The 26,537-nt window shown below is 40.8% G+C and overlaps 1 protein-coding gene across 20 annotated transcripts in view; it reads right to left on the bottom strand.

Annotated features, from left to right (window-relative positions):
* The window catches only part of PDLIM5 (PDZ and LIM domain 5), a 130,719-nt gene that overhangs the window by 87,348 nt on the left and 16,834 nt on the right, over positions 1 to 26,537 (bottom strand). For all 20 annotated transcript variants that reach the window (XM_084518547.1, XM_084518549.1, XM_084518533.1 and 17 more), the window contains exon 3: positions 4,111 to 4,262. In XM_084518547.1, coding sequence (XP_084374673.1) covers positions 4,111 to 4,262 — 152 coding nt within the window. The remainder of the gene's footprint in view (positions 1 to 4,110; positions 4,263 to 26,537) is intronic.

Raw genomic sequence — 26,537 nt, 5'->3', positions numbered from 1 at the left:
GCAATCTCCAAGAAAAGTGGGCTTTCAATTATGACAGCTCTAATTCCAGTTCTTTCCAGTGGCAAAGACAGAATATTTTTATAAAATAGTATGTGATATTGCCTTACACATGAAGAAAGGAAGCTTTTATTCTCCCTTCAAATATTACGTTAACATTCATTTACAAGTTACAAAACATCTAAATTGGTCTTTCACAAGAGGTACATGAACATCTGCCTCCATAAACACACTCCTTTCAAGCTGTAACCACAGCTTCTGAAGACATTGCTTTAAATACGCCTGCCAGGCTAAGTACTTCTTGCACCTTAATTTCTTTCTCTTCATTTTACTTATTTTTTTATTTATTTTCACTTTGCAAAAGGAACGGGTGAAGTCAAGTGAAAACCTGATCAGCAGTACAAAGTTGTAACAAATTAAAATATCTATAATATGGAAATTGGTCATAAGGACTTGTTTCTGTTGTTTTGGGCACATATATTCATGAATTAGTATATATACTATGTATATATACATATAGTATATATATATACATATATAATATATATAGTAGTATATATGTGTATATATGTAACTATATACATAGATATAAAAGCTGTAACTATATAAAATAATTTTTATTTTCAACTAACAATTGCTCTGATGATTTTAATTATTCTCTCCCAAGCAAGCTGCACAACCAGTTCCATGGTGAGGCAGGTCATGTACCCAGCAATTTTTCCTCATGTCACAATTATTTTCATATCACGCTAAAGTCTGTATGACCACATTCACTTCCACATGCTCAAGATTACACGAAACTCTGTCAAATTATAACCAATCACGGGTAAAGCAGCATCCATAGATGAGTATACAGTACTTCTTACCATTTATCTTGAACAAAGGTTATTGTTACCACCAGAAATGTACCAAATGGAAACACATTTTGGTTCTTATGACTGCCTTCACCAGAGTTCTTTTATGTCTTTCATAAAACAGTGCATGGACATGCTCACGCTACAAAAGCCATTAGCTCAAGCCATAACAACCTTCCAGTTTTCTTGGTCCCTAACGTAACGCACTGACCAACTGACCACTGTTTTTGTTTAAAACAGCAGAAAATTAGGAACACTGTCTAGAAATTTTTACATGTTTTTAGGACTAAGCTCAGCATTCTTATATCATAGCTCAAACAATCAGTAGCCTATGTAGAAGTATACAAAAGCTCAAGTGTTTAAAAGAAAAAAAAAAATATGTAAAAAAAAGATTTTCTATTTCCATTTATGGCACCAACACTGTTTTCACATTGACAGTATCTTCTCTTTAATCTTTCATGGGAGAAATAATGGCTCAAAATACTTTATTTGGTTTTGTTTTGAGAGAAGAGACAGCAACAGAAGAATACTATTATGGAAATCTCTCAATATTAAAATGTCTTATCTCGCCACCCTGTTTATACCCTCAAGTCATTCTTCCCATGGGCAACCAGTATCTGCAGATAGCGTGAGCCAACCCAGCTTCCCAAAGCACTCTCTTCCAGCCTAAAAAAAATAAATAATCCATCAAAGCAAATCTTTCACAGGCAGGGGAGCCAGGGGTGCACTGCCCATGGCTTTGGTTTCATGGGATCCAGGCAGAATTAGAATCAGCTGAGCCCATGGGAGCACAGCACAGCTGCGAGACAGGACATCTGTCCCACCCCCAGATGCTGGGAGCTGAGGCTATTTCTTTGATCTTTGCTAGTCTGAACCCAACTTAGCCTTCAGCCGTCAGGTAGCAGACGCTGGTGAGTCACTTCCTAGGCAGGGTAGGAAGGGTGAGAACAGGAGGGGACTGGGCTAAACTCATGATTAATTCGATTTTCAAACCACAGAGCAGTCATCTCTGCACCCAATCAGACAAGTTACTGCCTGAATGGGACACACCTGCTATTCCTTTCTGATATCTGATATTAGCCCTGCCCATCAGTTTACAATGGTGGGAGAAAGTGGGTCAAACCCCTACACTGATGGTTACCTGCAGGGGTGACTCAGTAGGATCCTGGAGAGTGCATTTCCAAATGACCTGCTTGCCTTGTTGAGAACCCGAAAAGCAAATGACACACTCAACATGATGCATGATTCTTCTGATGAGCTGGTATAATACCTTTGTTTCATCAAGAATCTCTTAATGCCAACTTTACAAGTTTCACTGGAGAAGATGCCCCAGGCATGAGCCACGCCACAAGACATTCCTTTCTTCAGAGGCTGAGCAAAAGGAATCCCCTATTAAGGGCAGCTAGGACCAAAGTACAGAAGGACAACAGACAAAACAAGAAACAACAAGCAAGGCTGAAACTGTACCCTCTCAGAAAGGAAAGTGCTCAAACAACTACCTAACTACACAACATGTAGAGCTGGGAACAACCACCACCACCCTGGAGAACTAGACATTAATCAGACCTACAGCCATGTCATCTCTTATTTTTGCACTCTGAGAGGGGCATTCCTTTCAATAAAGGCAGTGTAATATGTCAGAAAAGGTAATAACTGGTGAAATTATATTGTTATGGGACTTAACACTCACTGAAGAACTTTGCACTGCTGAAGGAAGGCACAAGCAGGGTACAACGGCTGTTATTTTATTTGATAACAAGAAAAGATGGTTCACATTATGTGATGGCTTCAGGGGCCGATTTTTATGCAAGATGCTCACTCACATCATTAAATAAAAATAGCAGTCTACTAATAAAAGCCAATATTTAGCCCCGGGAGACTTTTGAGAGTCTAAAGGAATTTCTTGTGCTGCTGCTCTTCCTGCTTCGGTTCTACTAACCAGCACATGAGCATCCAACTCCCTTCTTCCAACCTCACCCAAAATATAGTCCCAAGGTAACAGCGGTATGCTGAAATTCAAGAAACAGTGCATTTCAGAATGGGGAGGTTGGCCCAAGCTCTAACTTCTATAGTATAAACTGCAATTAGCAAAAGGAGGCTGCAACTTTGAGTAACCTCAGCAGCATTTTGAGAAACATTTCGCTCCAACACTGAGCTGCAGTATTTTCATCCATGTAACTCAAGAAATGACTTTTTTAAAAAATACATCATTCTGTAGTAGGGGGATTCAACTGGAGGTAATATATTGGGAAGTAATGCTTAAATAAATAGACCTATAAAGAAGCCAACTATTTACTAAGATGACAGAATTTCTGGAACTGGTCAGTGTTGTACCTCACTTTTGTCTTGAAAAAAATTGAACACACGTCCTCTTAATCAAAATCCAATGCACAGTTCAGTTTTGTGGAGCATTGAGTATTATATCTTGCTTCACTTTGACTGCTTTTCATGCTTTGCCATTTTGTTACCATTTACATGCAACATCAACTCATTAACCAAAAATAAGGTCAGATCTTCTATTAATAGTGTTCTAATGCCTCCCGCAATTTCTCCAGTAGTAGGTCCTAAACTAATTGTTTAAAAGAACGTTTCACATTTTGTTTCATTATTTTTAGTGCTTGTTTGTTTAGTGACCAGATAGTCATCCTATGCAATAGTTCAATCTCACTACTGATGGTTCAAGAAAATTTTTATGGGGATATACTCAACCAAACTACTGCAGGCCTCTTGAGGGAAAAAAAAAAAAAAAAAAAGACTGGTCTGCCACATTAGCTGTTGTTCCAAATGCAGGAAGTTCAGAAAGGAAGCTGGATGACACTATGGCAGCTAGATGTAATGAGAAGTTTACAAATAAAATAACGATGTAGGACTTGACACAAAAAGATATGTCCCCAGTCAACTGGAAGAATAGAGCAGAAAAAGTCTGGTGAAACCTGTTTTTTAATTAAAAACTGTTAATGAAACTGAAATTCAAAACAAAGAGGCAATAGATTTCATACAATATAGAGGAGGTGACAGAAGGTTGGAAAAGGTCTTTGTCTATTCATGTAATTAACAACTAATAAGTTTTCTAAAATGCTATAAATCAAGACACATTTCAGGCTACAGCAGTGTATCTTTCAATCACGGCCATTTAACTCTATGCACTTTGCCAAACCACTTACATGTTTTTATCCTCCAAACAACTGTTACGATGATGATTAATTCTCCTTCCAAAAAAAAAAAAAAAAAAAAGAGAGAGAGAGAAAAGCTGCCTTACCTTTGCAGAGTCATGTTCAGATTGCCTGTACATGCCTTGATCTTGTTTTGTGCTTCTAGATGAGTCATTCCGTCAGTACTTATCCCATCAATGGTGAGAACCACGTCGCCAATCCCCACGTGTGCTCGAGCTGCCTTTCCACCGTCACTAAGCTGAAATACCATGAAAATGGCAAATGAGAAACTTGTATTCAAGGAATATAAACATAAGTCATTCAGGACCTCAAAAGATTATTTATACACTGTGGTGCTCATAAAAACGGAAATGGAAAATAAAAAGTTATCATTTCTCCTTTGTGAGGATGTTCCTGTGGAAGTTACAGTATATCTACAATCTTTCTTTCTGGTAAAGCAATGTTTATAATTTCTTATTTCATGTGAATGACAGGAAAAGCATTGCACAGCATTATCCATTTTTCAAAACCAAACTCGACTTCTACTTCACTGGCTGACAGCAATCACTAAGAGACTGACACAGGGATTGACACACAAGATTTCCTGGATGCTACATTTCAGTTTCTTATCTCTTCACATCAGAAAATTCTCATAGAGGAGAAGAGAGGAAGGTTAAACCTTTTTTTTTTTTCCATACTAGATTTTCAATGTAAGCCATCTATTCAAAGTTTATGTATTTGTCAATGGCTGCTCATGTGTATGGAAGACGTCATTAGTAGTGAAACTGACTTTTCCCCAGCTGCAAATACTAGAAAGTCAAAAGTTCAACACTGCAGACAGGCCAGTTAGAGGACTTTGTTTTGCCTTGTTCTTGGTTGGTTTATAATCCCAGCCACCCACAGCACATTCAGAACAGAATAAGAAAGGCCTCTTGAAAAGTTCATGTCTTTGATCAAGGTCACTGCTGAAGTTCAACTCAACTGCCTTTGGTCCACTTGAATGAAGCACTTTAACAACAGAAACCTTTGTAAAGTTCACATTATTGACCCTGACTGAACAATAAATTAATCTTTTCATTTGAATTCAACTGGTTTAATTACCAAGAATACAAATAAAAATAAGGCAACACATAGCAAGATTTATGCATTGACATACCCATGGTCCTCAATCTGTTGATCACTTTATATCTGGCTACAGAGAGCAATCCTGTGTGGTGCAAATTCCCTCTTTGTTTCCAGTTGTGTTCCCTCTCCTACAGTCAAGAAGCTGTAATTGCTTCTTCAAGGAATTGAGTGCACCCTCAGTAAGTTTGCAGACAACACCAAACTGGGTGGAAGTGTTGATCTGCCGGAGGGTAAGAAGGCCCTGCAGAGGGACCCGGACAGGTTGGATGGATGGGCAGAGGCCAATGGGATGAGGTTCAAAATGGCTAAGTGCTGGGTCCTGCACTTTGGCCACAACAACCCCATACAGCGCTACAGGACTGGGGCAGAGTGGCTGGAAAGCTGTACAGAAGAAAAGGAGCTGGGGGTGCTGGTCAATGCTCACCTGAACATGAGCCAGCAGTGTGCCCAGGTGGCCAAGAAGGCCAACAGCATCCTTGCCTGTGTCAGGAATAGTGCAGCCAGGAGGACCAGGGAGGCGATCATCCCCCTGTACTCTGCTGTGGTGAGGCCGCACATTCGAGCACTGTGTTCAGCTTTGGGCCCCTCACTGCAAGAAGGACATCAAGGCCCTGGAGCATGTCCAGAGAAGGGCTGCGAAGCTGGTGAAGGGCCTGGAGCACAAGCCCTGTGAGGAGCGGCTGAGGGAGCTGGGGTTGTTTGTGTGGACGAATCTCAGGGGAGACTTCATTGCCAGGCCTACCTGAAAGGAAGGTGTGGGGAGGTGGGGGTCGGCCTCTTCTCACGGACAACTAGTAACAGGACTAGAGGGAATGGCCTCAAGTTGCATCAGGGGAGGTTTAGGTCTATGATTCTATGCTTGGACGTTATGCATGCAAAACCTTACAACTCTTTTTTTTTTTTTTTTTTTTTTTTTTTTGCATGCAAGTCTGAGTCTGTTTCTTGAAAAAAAAGTGCTACGTCTTCAGAGAGGTGCTGAAGCGACAAAATTACTTCATCTTCATTTCCAAAAACGGAGTTCTCCTTGGGCCAAAATCACATAATAGCAAGCAACTTCTCCAGGGAAGGCAGAAGTAAGCCTTTCATCCACATTGTCTACAGCCTCTCTTTTAGTGCATCCAGTAGCCACCAAGAAGTTACCCCTTTCAACAATGACCAGCCACAAACTACAGTCATCAGTCTCCACAACACTTCTAGAACAACTGAAGTAAGGCTAAATCTTGAAAACAGTCCTTGGCAAAGGGTTAGAGACACGTAGAATACAAGGGACTTTTTGTATTTGTATTTGAACAGTGATATGAGAAGGATGTCACCTGTCAATAGACTTGTGGAAAGTACACCATCAGCCTACCAGATGTGGTTAAGTCTTCCTTAAAAACTCAGGGACAATACAAGACAGCTGTGATATGTATCTGACAGCATCTGAAGACAAACACTTTTGCCTAATACTCAAAATAACAGACAAAAATTCAAACAAACCCTGAAAAATCCTTCTGCCCGCTGTTAATTGTATTTTATCAGATACATTATCTTAGTGAAAGGTAGGAAGACCTGTCATCTTGTCAGATTCAAAATCGCAGTTAGTCCCTCAGCATGGTAGGTGAACACAAATATTTCACCCAGAAGTGAAATTGAATTTTGCTAACAAGTGGAAGGCAGCAGAGCAAACCCCATACAAGGAAGGCAGACAGAAAAAGAAGATACACTAATTTCAGAAAACTTCTGGGCTTGCTAAATTCATCAGAATTGCAATTTCTGAGGTGGATCATTTTCCAAGAGACTTCAACAACAAAGCCAAAACTCCTCAAAAAAAAAATGGAGTTCAGACCCAACTTTTGAGGTAAGAGAGCCAATTACTATAAAACCCAGGTCAGGAAACCCCATGAGCACACAGAACACTATGACCAACATAGCTATTTATAGGGAAGATCCTCAAACCTTGGCGGGGGGAAAAAGGCCATAAACAGTTCTCTAAACTGCTACTGACATTTGACAGCAACGTCTGGAAAAGGGAATGGAACGTAAGGGTGTTAAAAGCTAAAGGTCAGAAGGATCACCATGCCTTGTATTTGGACTGCTGAAGTGAATAAAATCCAGCTTTCTCAGAATATAGGCAAATGAGCACAATCCACATATGATGTAATTAGTGATGAGAAGGCAACCCATAAGCATTCGAGCAGCAAGACTCCAAAAGCAGGCTTCTTAATATTTTCATTGGGGGACAGGGGGAGTACACCTTCTGTACAAGTGTAAAATAAAACAAACAAATAAAACTCACTTTTTACTTACGCAATTCTAGTGGCCAGCTCACAAGAAACCAGATGATGTGCCTTTCAAGAAGTCACTCTTAAACTGTTGCCTTCTGGCAATGAAACTCTGCATGCACAAGTGGTAGAAAGGTGTAAAATTTTCAGCAAAACCCCAAGCTGAAATTGCATTAAAAATAGGGCTGGTAAGCATGTCCTGAAGATAGGAAAAAGAGCAGACACGTCCCAGGAAGCAGGGAGAGCTTCAGGCCATGTCTGTGAGAGATCTGCCGTGCAAGCAGGGGACTGAATCTGCCTTATAGGTAGCAAGGGTCACAAACGCGGCTGAATTAACAAATTACTGGACTGTTATTTGAAGAACCGTGTATGCAGAGAGATGCCAGAGCAGTAATCTCCTTATCTTTATATAGCGGATAAAACTTCCAAGTAACACCTACAGATTTGGGGATAAGAGATCTGACTAATGAAGGGAGGTGAGGTTGGTACTTCTAGGAAATCTCATCGCCAGCACGAGTCTTCCCTGGCAGTTCCGGCCAGCATCCCTGCTTCATGAAGCAGCTGTAACAAGCTAGTGGTACAGCTACAGGGCACAGTTTTATGGCAGATACTGGAAAGAGCAATACAATCAGAGCAACAGATACATAAAAATAATTTAAAATAAGCACACACTGAACACAGCAGTAGGAATTTGGACACTGAAATAATTTAGATCACTTTCCCCACTGCAAATAAATTTCTATACCCAGGAGCCTTGGTTTTGACATTTCTTAGGTTCTCTAACTGCATACTATCATCACAACAAAAAGTTCGTGTACATACTGGGGATTGTATGTACAACTGTTTACATATTTGAACCAAAAATAAAAGAAAGGATCCCCATATTCCTTATCGCAGTGGAAACTAACTCCATTGATTTCACTTTTTTTTCCACCCACATCCTGAAAAATCCAAGAGAAGCTTAAAAAAAAAAAAAAAAAAAAAGAAGAAAAAAAGTAGGTGCCATTGTTAAAAATTATAAAACAGGCTACCTGTGAGTCAAACTAATTTCTAAGCAGCAGAAATATTCTTGAAATCCTTGATGTATCTGTTTTAATTCTGTACTTGCAGTATGAGGAAAGTTTTTTTAAATCAAGAATGAATTACAGCTACTTTTTTTTTTTTTTTGATGTTACGCAGCAGACTTCTAAAACCACAAAATTGCCAAACCAAAAACATTTCCTCCTACTTAGTTGCATGTCTATATTTTCTGGGAAGCTCATTTTGAGACAGAGAGGGAGGCAAGCAGGAGAGACATTTCGTGATCAGGCACCTGCTGAGACCAATCACTCCCACAGTCCCCAGCAGCAAACCTCTTCTCATCCCTCAGCAGCCATCAGCTTCATGGCTGAAAGCCAAAATCCAGTCTGTGCCATCCAGAGACACTCAGGACGCTTTCTAATAAACACTTATAAAATCACCCATCTAATAATAGACTTGAGTTTTATTTGAACCCAATTTTTTCACTGCTGTTTTTTTTAAACATCAGAATTCCAGAACTGCAAATATTGCTCAAAAATACATTCCAAATGTAGATAAAAAAAAAAAATAAAATAAACTAGTTTTTGTTCCAGGATGAACTTCAAAGGCAACAGTACGAAACAATCCCAGCACAGTTCTACCCCCAGATTTTTAAAAGCAAATGGACCAAAACATACTGCAATATGACCGCTTTGTTGGGCTAAATTTTAGCTAGCCTATCATTTCACTTTGCAATAAGCAACATAAAGAAAAAATTTTACTTTCCATTTTCACAAGGTATTTTAACAGATTCTTTCTAGGGAAATTGTGTGTGCACATACATGCACACCTATCTCTGAATCAATGCAATTTGTAGCTTAACTCATTTCTAATTAGCATATAACCATCTCCTTTTCCTCACATGACTAAGAAGAAAACTTGACAAGAATCTCTTCTTTGGACCATATCATTACTTAGCTTTTATGCAGTAATAAATTAGACACTCAGATTGCAGTTACTCATAAGACAAAGGTCTACTTGAATAGAGATGGAAGCTTTTATCTTTCCCACGCCGCCTGCCTCGAATCAACTGTAGCTACAACCGGCTCGTGTGGTGGTGCATCACAACCACTTTTCCAAAGAAACTATTTTGTAGTCCAACAGCAAATAATGCTCCCCTGTGACACAAACATCCTTCAATGTCATCTGTAACTTCCCCTCTCACAGAATGGCATTCATTGTGCCTAATTTAAAACTCACTGGGATCTCTGAAATCCCTCCAGCTTGATTTTTACCCCTCAAGCATTTCTGGCGTGTGGTTGCCTATAGCAATTCAGTTGAAAAAAAATGCATAATCAGAACAAAGTCAACCAGACAATGACCTTTAATCACTACCACTCTTGCTTCCCTTTCAGCCTGCATTCTTCCTACATTAAAGTATTAAAGGAAAAAAAAAGTACACCCACATACGGAAATAACATTACAGGAGAACTTTGCAGAACCACAAACTAAGTAAATAGGCAACCTCTCTTTATCAAATATTTTGCTTTTGCATGCAGATGTTGCAACCGCAGAGGCTTTATCTCCCTGCTATAACACACTTGATGCTACCATTTACACTCGTGACCTGTTACTCCCTTGTTTATTCCTAACCTTGCCCAACCTGAGCAAAGTACCACCTTGCTGCGGTATTTAACAGCATGCTCTCAAACACACGTAGAGCTCCAAGTACACCAGGAAGCACCCCTTCGGTGGTTCACTACAAGCTCAGGGAAGAAACCCTTGCTGTAATTTTGGAGCACACAAGCCTGCCCCAAAACACAAGGGCATGTGCCCTGCACAAAGCAACCTACAGACACGACAGCACATTGCCCTAGAATCTAACACCCAAATCCTGAAGCGCAAATAGGGTAGTGTGCTCCAGCCAGCCCTACCTCCTGGGACAGCTCACCCAAGCTGCTCCCCTTGCTCATTCCCTGCAAGTCAGAAAGTAAAAACCCCACTTACACTCTGGACTCCTGACAGGTTTGGTACCCTTGGGATCTAGCTTACCACTTCTGCATGATAAAAAGTACTGAAAGAGTCAGGAGAGCACCTGCTTTTTGTGGCAAATGAGCTTCCTCTGCTCTCGCTGGAAACTGAGACCTGTATCATATTCCTCGCAGCCTTTACTACGGCAGTGTTATTCACATAGCCAACAGATTAGCCAGCCAGCCTTAATACTTGCTTCCAAATCAAGAACGTACATGCCAATTTTAAAGTCCAGATCAAATTTATACAGCTGAGGTGTAAGAGCTGTAATACAAGGTTTGCAGTGGAAACCGCTGACACAACCGGCTACAAAATGGGTTATGAGGCAATCCTGTAAATATGCTGAAGGTTTCCCCCAAACCAATCGGGTATCAGAATTAGCTTAGGTCAAAAAAAAAAAAAAAAATTTTTTTGATTACTAGAGTATTTTGCTATGTCCCACTGCCAGGAAGCCCTGCCCTTGCCTCTCCACAGAAGACTGCCCCATGCTCCCCACCTGCCTTCATCCACCTGCCTTCTTCTCCCTCTAACTCTGAAGGTGCTCCCAGACTGATGGATAAACCTGCAGTCCAGGGTGAACAGAGCACACCAGCCATCACTGAGGACAACATGCAACATAAAGCAAAGCATCAATCATGCTTCTCAGCCTGGTTCTGTACCCCGCCATCAGCTACCATCCCTGGGAAAGGACTAGCTATGCCTCCAGCCTGCCCTTCCAGGTCCTCCTGATTTGCTTCATCCTTTTTTTTTTTTTTCCCCCACTCACAGCAGCTCCCTCACTGCAGCACAGCAGCATATGGCTTGACTGAAGTTTCCCCAAGACAGCTCTTCAACTTATTGTAGCCCACAGAGAAAGGCTGGAGGGAGCCCACAGGCATTCAAGCCTTTCGCTAGTGAGGAACCCACAAAACCACATCTCGCTTTTCATTTTCAGTTCTGCCATTTATCCTCGGCAGTAACCCCAACAACGACATATATTTTAATGTGATTGTGCCACGTATCCCTATCATCCCACATTCAGGAGCTGTGTCAAACAAAAGCTAACACAAAGCTGGAGTTTTCTTTCTAAACAAACATGGCCAAGAATGCCTGTGGGTTCATGTGTTCTGGACATATGGTTTATAGACATAAGATATATGGTTTCAACCCTCTCTTTTCTTCTCAAACTTTTTCTCTCACTGTATTTCAACCTTTGATATTTATCAAGTCCTCCACAAAAAAAAAAAAAAATAAACTGTCACATACATGCACACATCAATCACTTCATCCATCCCTGCACACATCAAACACTGAGCTACACACCTACAGAGAAGCACAAAGACAACAGTTGCTGCAAGAAGAGGCACCAAGCAGCATCACTTACGCTCGCACACAATTAGGTTGATGCCAAATAAAATCTAAAACCATTGATTGAGTTTACGGAATATGATAACTGCACGATGCATAGGTCTTTTGAATACGCTGTCTTCTGTTTTTCATCAGCTGATGCTAAACAGATCCACTTGAATGCCAGGGGGATGAAACAGAAGAACAAGCCTTCAGCTTCCCATGCCTGCCCCACAACAGGTTGCTAATAAGCAAGAACGGTTTCCACGTGCTGATGCCAAAGGGTTATTAGCTAGTGCCATCCCTCACTTGTCACAGCTTGACTGATCATGGGTGCTTTGCAGTTCTGCCCTGCTGCGAGCAGGTTTCATCTGTGCCCCCCCAGCTGCTGCAGATGTCAGGAAGTGGAGGCAGATGGCTTCACAAAAGGTGTCTTCTTCATCTCTAAGTTCTCTATGAAAGGGAAGCAATTAACTAAACAAGCAGCAATAAATTCTGATAAAGTTTATGCATTTTATATGTAGCCTAAACATGTTATTCAGGTACTGAGGTATAAGCTAGAATCGTATATACCCGCTGGAATTCAAAGGATTATTAAAATGAGTCAAAACTCTCATCCACTTCACGTAAAGAATAAAGCAACTATTCTATGCAAGCGTATCTCTACTGGCACCTAACAAAGCTAAACATCTGGTCTTGCTTTTCTGACCCACCTGAAGCTCTGAAGAAAATAAAAATTATCACTGAGATGGGCAATACCTGTGTATCCTGATATTCAGGGGACCCAAGTAATATTCTGATTTGGGGAAGAAATAAAGTTGTGATGTCAAAAATAAAGCTGTTGAAAGGATGATGGCAAAACAATTTGGACATCATGGCTACAGTCAGATTTAAAAGAAGAAGGTGGTGGGCAATTCCAAAAAAACATACATTTTCTAAATACTGCAGTGACGGAAAGTGATTTACGGTTACGTGCCAGAATGTCTGCAGATATTTCGGAGCATAAATTAGGAGCTTTCAGTAAGCCTTCTCTCAAGGAGCTCGGTTGTGTTCCCATACTGCCGGCATGCCCCAGAGCCCTATTTATTTTAACTGGCTGGCTTCTCTCTGAAGATTATTCTTCTGTTCAGAGAGTTTACAGAACTAATCCAGGTTTCTCCCTGGGAGACTATATGCCAGTGGGTAAAAATTATTGCCTAGTTAATTTCTCAGAGAGACAGAAAGAGGAAATGGAATGAAAACGTAGCTAGAAATGTAATGTAAACTTTGTACGGCTGCTTTAGCTCTTGTGAGCTGTGAGTCTGTAGAGTCTCTCTTCCAGGGTTGTTTTTTTTTGGATGCCCAACACATTAATTCCACAACCAAAGCGCACAACTACTTGGGACTGCTGAAGAGACATCACTTTAGGAGCCACCTGGCTTGCATCAAAACAGAAGTTTCAAGTACCTGACATTTTTACAGCAAACAATGAGAAGTGCTGCTGACACTGGCACGTCCCTGGCAGGCAGCAGCCAGGGTCTTGGCCATCAAGAGCACACAGCATTACATCCAGAAGACTGCTAATGCCTCTCTCTTGGAATGAGCAGCTTAGAAAGTTACAAAATTAGGTGTTTGTTTGTTGTTTATTTGTTTTTTCCCTGGAGTTTCCTGAACTAACCCAAACCAAAGCTTTTCTCTAATTGTGTTTAAGTTGTGTATCGAGTGATACTGATATCAGCTTCTTCTAGAAGAACAAAAAAAAAATAATAGTAATAAAAAAAATCCATGGCATGAAGGCCATACACATGAAGATCCCTGCAATGCATATAGTTGTGTGCTTTGTCTGTTCCCAAACAGGATTATTTTTATTCATTTACAGATGATAAAATTAATTCAACTAACTGAACATCCATCTCCCTAATAATCTTATTAGCCCATTGTGTTTCCATACAGGTTTCAGGGTCCCTCTCAATAGGATATGCCTTTCTTGCATCAAATATAATGTAATTGCCCCATGTTTTCCAGAATACACACTTACATAGGAATACAAATAGAATATTTTATTCTGTGTAATTTCAATTAAAGAGTTCCCTATTTTTATTGCCTTGGAGTCCCCCTTATGGGAAGAGGGGCTGAAGGATGCAAAGAGGAGTCTCACACATGGCAGTGGTGAGAAGGAAATACAACTCATGAAGCAATCCCACACATGAAAGCAAAGCGAACAGATGAAGTACATGGGGAACTGTGAACTGAAACCTCACCTGACAGAAACTAATACAGCTTCACCAGTGGCAGGAAAATGCTACTACAAATTGAATGCCTCATGATAGTGAACTGCTGTTTCACTTTCTCTTATCCACAAAGAGAACAGACGTGAACAAACATGTAAGAAACAACCTACATGCTTCAAAGACTGTATAATTTAGATAATGATAAGCTGCACCACATAAGTAAAGAGAAAAACAGGGGCAAGTTCAGGCACCAAGAGCATTCCTTATGGGCAAAAAATCTGTGTAGGGAGTACAGCTCACTTAACCGTTATCCCAAACCAGAAGTCTGCTAAACGTCTAGCAGAAGTCCACTTTCAAGTTTAAACCCACAGGCAGCAATGGGTGCCACCGCATCAGCTCCATAGAAAGTTAGGACATATTTAGAAGTCATTTATAGGGAGAAAAAATAGATAGATAAATAAATTCTGAGTTAGTGACATAAATCCTGGCCAGGAGTGACACAATAGATGTGAGAAATACAAATGTGACTGAAAGACCAACAATTTTTTACTAAATGATGGAGAGAAGAGATCACTTTAGAGACTGCAGGAGGATGGTGATGTAATTCAAGCAACAATGAAGGAAGATGTCTTGGCAACCACATGGAAGGAACTTTGGGGCAGCCAGGACGAAAGAGGAAAAAGTTGTATTAGCTGAGAAAAAAACAAGAAAGGGAGCAGCTGGCAGGTTTTGCAACCTGGTCAGAGAATCAAAGTGCAGTCTTGCAAACCTGATTAATGAGAAAGCATCAACTTCTGAAGACAGCTTGAAAGAAAGAGATGATGTACTGCCTCAACATCACAGAGTTGATTTTCTTTTTATACAACCTTCTCCAGATCAACAGCCGTACATGTTTGTGCCTTCATTTAAAGCAGTGGACAGAGAACTCCTCAGGATTAGTCAAGTACAAACTTCTAGCACAAAGAAATAAAACAGAAATAGGAGTCATTAGTAAATCCTAGTGGATATCTTGCCTTTTATATGTCAAGGGAATATTAGAGCAGACATTTACTTTAAGCCAGACACTTACTGGCTAAACACCCAACATATAAAATACTGAAGGAAAAAATCCAATAAAAAACCCTCAGAAAATAAGAAACACATTTTAAAGGAGTTGCACATTGTTTAATAAATTCATTCCAGCTGTTTATAGCTAAGACAAAAATCTTTATCACAAGCTAATAAAGCTCATGAGAACATATAACAACTTCAGATTTAATTTTGCATTTCTAGCTTACATGTTTATACAGAACATATATAATGTTCTAAGTTCTGTTCTATAACAGTTTTAGTTTGATTGACCTCAAACATGACAATTACATGACTTCAGATTACACAGCTGCAGTGTTTTTTTTTGTTGTTGTTGATGTTACTTTGTTTTTTTAATACACATTTATATATATAGACACTCAAAACAATGAGTGATTGACAATTGATCAGAGGCCGGTGAGGCACTGGCACAGGTTGCCCAGAGAAGCTGTGGATGCCCCGTCCCTGGAGGTGCTCAAGGCCAGGCTGGATAGGGCCTTGGGCAACTTGGTCTGGTGGGAGGTGTCCCTGCCCATGGCAGGGGGGTTGGAACTGTTTGGTCTTTAAGGTCCCTTCCAACCCAAACCATTCTGTGATTCTATGATATATATACAAACGTAAATAAAAATTGTGTATGTATTTTTAACACAGAGATGTACACCTAGAAATGAAAAGGCATTCTTCCCCCTCTATCAACGACCTGTATGAGAAGGCCATATGAAGTTTATCAGCATTTTCTTCAGGCAGGATGTGACAAAAATACATTTGTCCAGACAAATTAGGACAAATACTCTGACTGCAAAAACAAAGAACCTTATTTTAGGTGAATTCTCCTGAGCATCTGATTGCCAAACACATTGAAAATTAAGACTGAATATAAACCACTGCAAAATTTCCTTACTGAAGTTCCAGAAAGGAAAACACTGGTGTATTTGCTGCCACTATGAACCTTGCCTACATCTTTTGCAGCCTTCTGAGTTTCACTGCTGTGAGTTGCACTGAGTTATGCCACAACATGTGTTTTGTTAGTTGGACATCTGGAGATCCAGAAAGTTACCCACACAGCTAAACAATGAATAAAGTTGGAAGCTAGTTATCAAATAACTCTGAGAGAAAAAACAAAACAAAACAAAACAGCACCACAAACAATAAAGAAAACGTAGTCCTTCAAATCTACTCCCCGCAATGGTCTATCACTTGCTGTCAGCATATCACCATGCAGTGCAAAGTGCCTGGCCACTCAAAACCTAAACTTCCAGGGGAATCCTGTAAAATAGAGCCCCACAGTCATGTCAGCTCTCTGGCAAATTTGTATTTATTTATTTTGATTATATGTCATTTTCTCTGGACCCTATATACAAAAACTCAAGTCAAGACATTTTGAAATTCCATTATGAAAAAAAAATATATTATATATATATAATATATAATATATATATTTATATATATATATATAAATATATATATTATATATATATAAACCACAAATATATATATATATTTACCACAAAAATTCACTGTAAAGTTTACATCACAATCACATCTAAGGAGAATAAAAAATTAAATAATTTCCAGTCTTGAATTTTGGTGCTGAAAGACTATTTTATCATTTTGAAAAATATCTTCTTATAGAGGCTGATTATAGACAAAGCAGGGCAAAAGCTTTATCAGGTTAAAGAATGCACCACCAGACCCCAATATCTGCTCATTTCTCCAAAGTGATCAAGACAAGTGGTATAGAAGGTCTGCAGGTTTGTACTTTTTTTTTTCCTTTTGTTAAATGCTGATAACAGTACTTAATATTGATCATTTGCAGAACAGCCACTGGGCTCCATACGATGGCTTCCCAAGGAAGACCACTGCAGAAGCCATCAGTCCCCAAACAGCAACAGCATGCTGACTCCTACTTCTGTGGGCAGAAGGCAAGAATAAGCACATGTATGGCAGCAGAAAGGGAGATATAACATGCAGCCGGTGACCTTTGGCAAGCTGTGCCCACCTGTCATATGAGCTGGTGACACTAAGGGTCACGCCACTTCAATCCTAAAACGCACCGTTTGCATATTTGCTGCCTGGTTAACAAACCAATTTTAGGAGCAGGCTTTTTCCTCATTTATATACCTATGTTATTTTTTTTTTAGCCAAATGGGTTCAGCAGGACAATGAAAAAAAAAAGATACAGAGAGACTTGAGCTCTTCACACAGCCATTCATCATGCCTTCCTTGAAATTAGCAGCTTCATACATTCCTCTCCGGCCACCTATTAGAAGGCATCACATATCTTAAAATTACGCAAGCCACCAAAGGGAGGTCCTAGATTTACAGCACACGGTCCTGCCTGGCCATTGCGGAGTCTGAACGATCTGGAAGCATTTAATACCTCTCACCCGTGTTCAGTTACAGCCCCACACCTCCAACCCACTCAAAAGTTGGCTTTCCCAGGCAGCCCAAGGATGGTTGCTCTGTCTTCTGAGCTGCCAGATTTAAATGGCAACATAGCACAGTTACAGCATACCTAAACATACTTTTGATGATGGCAACATGGGATTTTCATGCATTAATAACAACATGTTGTGATAAGACGTTTGAATAAATACATAAACACCTAAGTAGCTACAAAAATATTAAGATATACCCTCACTTGAATTTGTTACCAGAATTATTTTAATATGTACGAACTTCCACTTCAGAGTTTTGTTTTACTAACAAAATAATTCAAGCTAACCTGGAACAATCACATCCGAGCTCAGCTCCTGTTACTAGCAGCGGGAGTCTTGCAATTGGTAATAACAAGCAGTGAATCCTGAACAAGAACGGCTGCAGTGTTGGTGGAGGCGTTTTTTCTTTGTCCTCCAGTTTTCCAGTAAGATTACCCTTAAACCTCTTCAGGCAGTAATTGTAGAAGAATGAAATACACTTTCACGAACCATACTGTTCTCATCTCTGGACATTATGATACAAGCCACTAATGTACAGCCAAGTGGTCACAAGAAGCAAAGGAGATAAACATCTTCTGCAATCTCTTGACCAAAAAATCAAAGAATGCTCTAACAAAATGTTCAGCAGGGCTGAGATTTCACAGTAGATACAATGCAGCTTATGTCTCAGAAGAGCGTCATCCAAGTCAGCTTTCAGGCTACAGAGATAACTTTGGCACTGCCTTTTGAGTAGAGATAAGGAACAGAAGTAATCCATACAGGTGAGAGCCACACACAAAATTTAAACAGACCAAAGCAGGAAAATGAATAAAACTGGAATCCTTGCAAATAAAACTATTTCTCAGAAGCATCCCTTCATTCCCACTCTCAGATGAGGTGAGGGGATACTAGACTAGTGCGGCTTTAGAGTTTTTCTCTTTTCCCATTCACATAAAAATACCCTGTGGCCTGGCAGAGCAATCAGATTGAACTAAAACACTGATCTTCCTTCTTGCAACACAGATTACTCGGAGCATGAACTGAAACGGCATTCACAGTTTTCACCTGGAGTCCAGTCCCTTACCACAAGAGAACTCCTGTAACTGGCAGTCTCTGTTGCAAGGGAAGGCTCTGAAAGTCTAAGCCACTACAGAAACACGGAATAAACAGGTCTGAGCACACTCCCTGAAACCACGACACCAAACTGCATGTTTCTGCATGGAACCTGAGCTGATGTTACACAAAGCTTGGGCATTTAGGTGACAACTCATCCTTGCAGATCTGATACCAGCTGATTAGCTTTACACTTAATCTCCCCAACCCAGGTCTGCCCAGAGCCCTTCTACCCCACAACACAGTCCAGAGACCACAATGGCATTAATGATTGTGCTGTCGAAGAGTTCAATACAGAAGGCTGAGTGATAAAACTAGTGAAGCAAAAAGCAACACAGCTTTTTTTTTTTTTTTTTTTTTTTTACTTCTTCTAGGCCCACTCACCGACTGTAGCACGTTGCAGCACCTATTCCTAAAATCTAAATGATGGCAGCAACCAAGTTAGGGATAACTTCCACAACATGTGGGGAAGGTAAGTCTTGCAAATGCTTCCAAATGAACGCATGAACACTGCAAGCAGACACAGAGGACGATGGATACAGGCACTGCAGCACTGTTACCAGGATGATGTTCCTCAACAAGAGCAGCAGCACCAAGGACATTACACTCCATTGCACACATGTGAGCGTCCACTCTTACTAATAGCACAGCAACAACTGGCTATTTGCTGCCCTGACTAAGAGTTATTGGTCAAATGAGGCATACAAATAATTCCCATCTAACATTGGTGCTGGGTTGCCTGGTGGATTTGAAGCCTCCATCCTAGTTTTGGCTGTGCTGGCTGCCAGATGCTGATTGTGTGCTCAGAAGAGACCTTCCTATGGCACAGGCCCTTGTTCATCCGGAAGAACAAACAGCTGAGCAGCTCTTGTTGCCTTCAGATGTTTTGCTGCCCCCGAGCACTCAGAGGACCTCAGTCTCCCATTTATAGGAAGCTCTCACTACCATGAAGTTCACTAAGCATTTAATTACCTCTGAAGTGCTTCTCTCATTAACTAAACAAACTAAACATGCCAAGGGAAAGAACAGTACTGGCAGCACAGTATTTTGTAGCAATGACTCACACTGAAGAGCATGATACCCCCATGCTAACTGCTGAGGCAGTTACATTTCAAGCCCTTCAGATGCATAAGCAAACCAAGTGCACCTCTTTAATCTGCAGTGCTTAATTGCAGTGTGGAGGCTCAAGCCTTTGTGAATTGAAAGCGTATAAAATGCAGATATAATGACAGCAGCACAGGATGTGTACCAAGGGCGAAAGTTCCTTCCACATTCCGATTAAATTGAGGGGGAAAAAAAAACGTCTTTTCTGAGTAAACAAAGCTTACAGCAGAACATGATCTTTCCTTTTTTTTTTTTTTTCTTTATTCAAGATGAGACAAAGCTACCAATATAAACAAAATTAAATACCAAGCAGACACATGAAAACCCTGGTGCAGCTGAAAGTTTGCGTTCAAGCATCAACAAGTGCAGAGGTGAACCTCCCTGCTGTTAGGCCAGACCTCCCTGCATCTTGGTCAGTGTCACGAGCACTTCCTAAACACAAAGTGCAGCATCCCCAGAACACGAAGTTGCTGTCACTCCTCCTGCTGCTGCGGAAGAGATGCAGGCAGGCTGGTGTTCATCAGCCTGAAGACAAGACTGACACAGCAACTCAACAGCCTAAGGGGCAGGCTGCAGCAGCAGCGATAAGTACAATCTGCCGGAAAACAAAACAGCCCGTCACATCCATCACAACCTGCTAATTATAGCTCGGAGGAGAGAGGGACCTGCGTACAACAGTGGGTGGGCAACCCGGCCCACTGCATTCAGAAAGGTGTGCAGGAGGATGAAGAAAGGCCAAGTTCTACAGGAAATAAATATTTGTAATGAAGCGTCACTGCTCAGATGTGCTGCAGAGCATCTCCCTTCAAACCACTGAAGCTAACTCAGGCCAGGAACAATGGAAAGTTGCTTTCCCAGCACAGGAGGGGAAACTCGTGTCCTTGGGGTAGGATTAGACAAACATCACCAAAACAAAAGAGCGTGCTAACCTCTAGTTTATGCTATTAAAGTGTCAACAGTAATTATAAAAAGCCTTGCAGTTACAAGTAATTCTCCCGGAAACATAATTTTTAGGGTGCTAATTGAAAAGCTGACAGCTAAAACGAAGTATAGTGTCAGCTGAGCATACGAACAGATGAGCAGTAGCATATGGGCCGGGGGGAACATGGGGTCAGGGCCACGGTAGGGCTGCAGCCATACAGACTGCCTTCAAACCATGCCCTCCTGCTTAGGGTTATTATTAGTGAAGGGGCTTAGGAACTCTCTGAACTATAAAGGCCAACTAATGACACCTGCAGCTGCAGAGGAAGCCACCCCAGACTGGAAGAGAGTTTTGGGTAACATCATGAACCACATGAACGCAAATCATTCAAAAGCAATCCTAGGCAAACCCTTCATTTCTTAGAATTCTGCCTGAAGAAATTAGTGCTAGTCTCAGAGCCAGATAACAGTGTTCCCTGAAGGAAAAAAAAAAGTATATATATATATATATATATATTTATCTACTTTATCTCTTTTTTGATTGATGAAATGAAAAATTTACTGGCATAGAAGTCCTCTCCTCTGATTTGGTTCTGTGTAACTATGTATTTTTAAATACTGTTTTCAGATTTTAAGCATCATCCACTGGAAACATTTTAGCACAGCAGCCTAAAAACCTGATGTCAGACAAATGCTGTTTTACTCCTATTAAGCATCTACAAATAAAAATAAACTCACTCTAGCCTAGTCTAGTGATACCAGGGGTGGAAAGCAACAAGGATGAGTAGCCATTTATCTGGGGGAAGATACAGAATAGGAAATGAGCTTGCTTCCATAGTTGTCACTGTACTTCAGTTTTGAAGAGGAAACAGCAGCAGCAAGCTAGAGCTAGGGGCAGGGAGAGCCTCCAGGAGGGACACACGTGCCCCCAGGAGCTACGTGTTGAACGACAAGCTCCAACTTTGGTATGGGCTGCTCAGCAAGGGTCTAAACTTTCCTCTAGTACTCTGGGGAGATGAATGCAAGCTATTTAAAACCCCGGCACATCGAGCTGGTACGTCACGTTAATACATCGCCAGTGTATTATGTTACAAGGCTGCTTGATAGCCAACCTTTAGGTTCGTCTCCAGCACTCTGGTGAAGCAACGCAGGCAGAGGGCCACAGTGCTCAGTTTTTGAGAATGACAGGTTTTAGTTAATGCTTCTGCCAAACCTGAATGTGCAGAGGTATCCCAAGGAAGGGGAAAACAGCAGATGCTTGGAAGGGGTCTCAGATTGAATGCAGATAAATTGTAGAGCAGACAAATGAAATTCAGTTGCAAACTGTTTATTTATGGTGCTCTACATTCCCTCATACCTCAGATTTTCTTATAAATGTTTTAACATTTAGTAAAACATGTTAGCTCTCTCCCAATTTACACAGTCTTGGGTCTTCACAGCTTCCCAGCAGAAGCCCCATTTTAAAGCAGAAATGCATAAGGCACACAGGTATCTAGCACAAAATGAAGGGCTCCCTTACTCCAGGGGCACAGGGAAACACAGGAGGGCAGCAGGCAGAGGGCAGGGAGTGCCAGCACAGCTTTCAGCAGTGTGCCCATCACATGCAGTGCACTAAGCCAGGCCGTGCAGGGCAGCAGGACATGACCGGGGCAAGGGACAGGCTGACCCACAGCAGCGGCACTGCCAAGAGCACTACCTGAGTGAGCCGTGACATGAAAAAGTGAAACACCAAGGCATTTCAAACCACTGCTGCTTCATGTGGTAAATAAATTATGTGGTTTCATATTAAAAAACAAAAACAAAACAAAACAAAAAAAACACTAAGCAAAAATAAATTGTATGAAACAAAGCAGCATCCTGCACAATACTGCCAGTGAAGTGTGGTGTGCTAGTTCCCTTCAAGGGCTGGTATTTTATTCAGGTATTGCAATGATCTTGACAGCAGGAGGAAAAAAGTCTATTTTTTTTTTAAAAAACAATAGAGTAGAACAATCAAAACGAGAAAAAGGGGGACCTTTGCCACTTATTCTTCTCACTTAGTGGCATTTAATTTGGCAATGAAACTCATCGCTCCTCCTTTGAGACCCCAGCGAGAGACGGTGAGGAGGGGGCTTAAAAAACACGAAGAAAGTTTAACAACTGTCAAATACGCTGGTTTTCAGAATATATTCAAGTACAATTCAATCACCATTTATGACATTGTTGCCAGGTAGGAGAAGGAATAGGAAAGCCATAGGAAACCACTGCATGAATTAAGCTGTCCTGCAGGACCTGGCAGCCACACTCCCCCCATTCCCAGGGGGTTGCCAGTGCATGTATTTTGTGTTTTATTTCCATAAGCAAGCTTCTGGTCTTGGACCAAGGGCTGCAGTTGGTGCTTTCCTAGACAGAATGTGTCCCAGACAGAGCTGCTCACCTCAAAAAAAAAAAAAAAGTCTATATTTTGGTAACAGTAGTTTGCTGAAAAATTCTTTAAGAGAAACCCTATTGATATTTGTTACCATCTTTGTTAGAGAACTGGTAGATGTCAATAGAACGTTGTGCTAAGGAAACCACCGCTGATTTCTCCTTTAGCAGATCCTTACATGACAGCTTTCCAGCCTCTGCTGGCGGCAGGTCAGCTTGTGCTTTGGACAAAAAAGCTAGTGTTGCAACATCTCTCCTCATCCTTCTGCAGCACTGAAATAAAACATGCAGAGGCACGCGCAATACATATTTTTTCATGTCTGTATTAAAACCTAGTAAACAAAAACCTACCTATGTCAACATGGGTCTCTTTAATCCTTGCAATAACTTACATATTGACTTCTGATGAATTTCAACAAGATATTTTTGACAAAAAGAAAATAGTGTCCTAAATGAAGTTTCAAAATCGATTTCAAAATCCATCTTAGAAAATACTTTAAGTTAATTTTTCAGTGTACTGCCTGTTGGTGGTATCCTTGTCCTCCCTCAAGGGTGTGGCTGTTAACATTTTGGTCCTTAGATTTTCTCTGTAGCCTGGATCAGGTAATCAAAGATTTTTTTCACCACCCAATTGAAATATTTGAGGTCTGAGGAGACCTCCAAGCCTAAAAAAATAAAAAAAAAAATGGAGGAGAAGAGATGAGAAGAAGAATGAATTACGGTTTCAGTAGTAAAATGGAAGGGCAAGGCATGTTTACAAGGCTAAAAACACTTTTCAGCTTTGTTTTAAAGAAAAAAGATAACCTTTTCTTGCTTGGAAAGCTAGAGTTTAGCAAAAAAGGCATCTTTAGTAGAGAAACAGTTACTGACTGAAATCTCAAAAATTTGGAGCTCTGGGCTTAACATTGCATGTTTTTAATAAATAAACTGTTAAAGTGGGTTAGCCAAGGAAAACTTTTAGAGAGGACTCTCCATCCGCTGTCAGAAAACAAGGTTTGCATGCTTTTCCTCCAGGCACCTTCATCACCACAGCATCCATCTCTGTGCCAAAGGTGAGACCTTGGAGCTACTTTCAATGCTTCTCACTGCTCCATCCCCCCAAAAAGCCCTCTGCTCTATAGCAAGGCTATACCAGCACTGGGAATGCTCTAACTGCTGAAGAATTTGTGTGCACAGTTAGTATTTAAGTGCCCAAGTGGAAAAGAAAAAGAGAAGGTAAAGCTTACCATCCTAAAACCATTGTAAAGTGATTACTTACTGGAGGAGAGCTTGCCAGATCACATATGATCCCAATACGTGGGCTTCTGAGGACTCAAAAATTCAGCATCTGCTTAGACTCTAAAGCACTATGGCAGAGTTGGCTAAAATCAGGTATTTGCCCACAAACAACACAAAATCCTTCACGTAGCCTGAAGAAACCTAAAATATTCACTCAACTGCCAAATCAACTCTATGCCATATTCTTCATTCGTCTGCAGGTTTCTGAAGCCAAAACACATTAATAGAAGTGAATAAAGTTCTCTTGAAAACAAGAGTTATATTCACCTCTTTTAAAAATATTCGTTTGCTATCACCAAAATACATTTTAACACGTGGAAAATTTGGGATAGTCTAAACATTTATTTATTTTTTTTCCAAGGCAGTCATCGATGAAATCACAGAAGGGTGCCAGTTTTAAAAGGAGAGAAAAACCTTTTGTAGGCTGGCTGCATCTTGACTAGGAAATCTCCAAAAGTTCTAACGAATTTGCTTGCAAAGACATACAGGAAACAGCAGCAGCATTGCAACAAATGCAGAAAGTAAAGTTTCACTTTAGATTTTGTTTCGGATGATGGATAAGTTCCATTGAACAAGTTTTCTAGAGTACCACCCCACGTAGCTGCTTGGTGCTGTCCTGCAAAAACACCCCAAGTAGCCTGGGGACAATGCAGCACCTTGGTGAGGCTCTGCAAGGCAGCAGGGATGGAAAGCGTGAGCTCCACACACAGAGACAATGTACAGGAAATGCTATAGTAAATTACTGTCTGGGTGAGCCAAAGGAGGAAAGTTCAGTGGGTATTAACATTTTTCCATCTGATGAAAAACAGACTACAAAAGGTATGAGAAACAGATTTGTCACTTTACAGCTTTCCACACATATCCAGCTGCCAGAAATGTTAAACTGCACAACTCAAAAAGGAGGCATCATGCCAGCTGTCATATTCCTATATACAGAAAGTGAACCACATGAAGAAAGGAAAAGATATTAAGGTTAGAGCTGCACTCGAGGGGAATGTATTAATTCCAATTTTCCACAATGAGTTAGTTAAAAAAAAAAAAGTCAAAGACAGTTTAAACTGTACAATATTAAACCTGTTCTTACACTGAAATTCAGTATTCAGAATAAACGTGTTGGATGAGCCAGTCAAAATTATGTCTGAGCAGTAACTGTGGTGTGCTACTTGTTACACTGCTGTTAGTTACCTCATTTTGAACAGTCACATATAGAGAAATGAAGTGCAGACTGTAGACATTATTCATTCCTCTCTGCAGAAAGTGAAATTGCTAGCTCACCTATTAGTCCCATACAGTTTACAATGTCTGGGCCCAGCCACCAAAGCTAAACTTAGATATTCATGCAATATCATGCAGACCTTTTCCATACTTTCTTCCAGCATCTTTGTTCTATTGCCTTTTAAAGAATTACAAGCTTATAGTCAAGCAAGGTATTTCTTAGACATCTTAAAAAGAAGTTCAGGTTGCTATTATCTGCATATCTACTTCTCCCCACATTTGCTCAGCATCTTGCCTGCCACACTACTACTCCTAATTTCAGGGATTTCCCACATATGACACATACTTGTGAAAACAGCAGCAAACAAAACAAACCAAAGCTTTCTGGAGCAACACCTTCTCTAGCTGAAGATTCATCCCTCCCAGTCTGGAAAATTAAAAAAAAAAAAAAAACACACAGGCATGCCCAGAAATTCCTCATGGACTGAGGGCTCTTCTACCTTTGCACCCGGGATTCATTCACACACCACCACACTCGTGATGAACAAATTATAGAAATAAGTACATATTCATTCTCTATTTTCCATCCCAGTATAGAACCCTGCTGAGTCCATACACTGCAGACAGGACAGAAGAGACCCACCACCCACTGCTTTCCACCTGCACTTCCATCTTGGCTGGTTTACACACATGTATCTGGTGATCAGAGAAGGCAAACGAGCAGCTCGAGTTCTCGTTTGAAAGCACAGAGGAACCTGGTTCAGGATTCCTGGCAAATGGCACTAGAGAATTTTATGAGGTTGCCCACTCCTCCCTGTGCTGCCAGAGGTGACCCCGCGGGTGACACAACAGCATCTCACCACCTCCAGCCTTCAATGCTCAGGGCTTACACCTCAGGACAGCTCACAGAAAACCACTTCCCCCAAAGGGCAATTCATTTACAACTTGGCTGAATGAGTTTCAGGACACCCAAGGCTCAGTGTTGGTGGACAAAAACAAATGTTCAGACCCCATGTGATTCCCCCTTCTCCCCCTTTTACTCGCTTTGCGTGTGCTT

The sequence above is a fragment of the Aythya ferina genome (genome assembly GCF_964211825.1).
Source record: "Aythya ferina genome assembly, chromosome: 4".
NCBI classification, from domain to species: Eukaryota; Metazoa; Chordata; class Aves; order Anseriformes; family Anatidae; genus Aythya; species Aythya ferina.
This window is presented reverse-complemented; position numbering and strand designations above follow the sequence as displayed.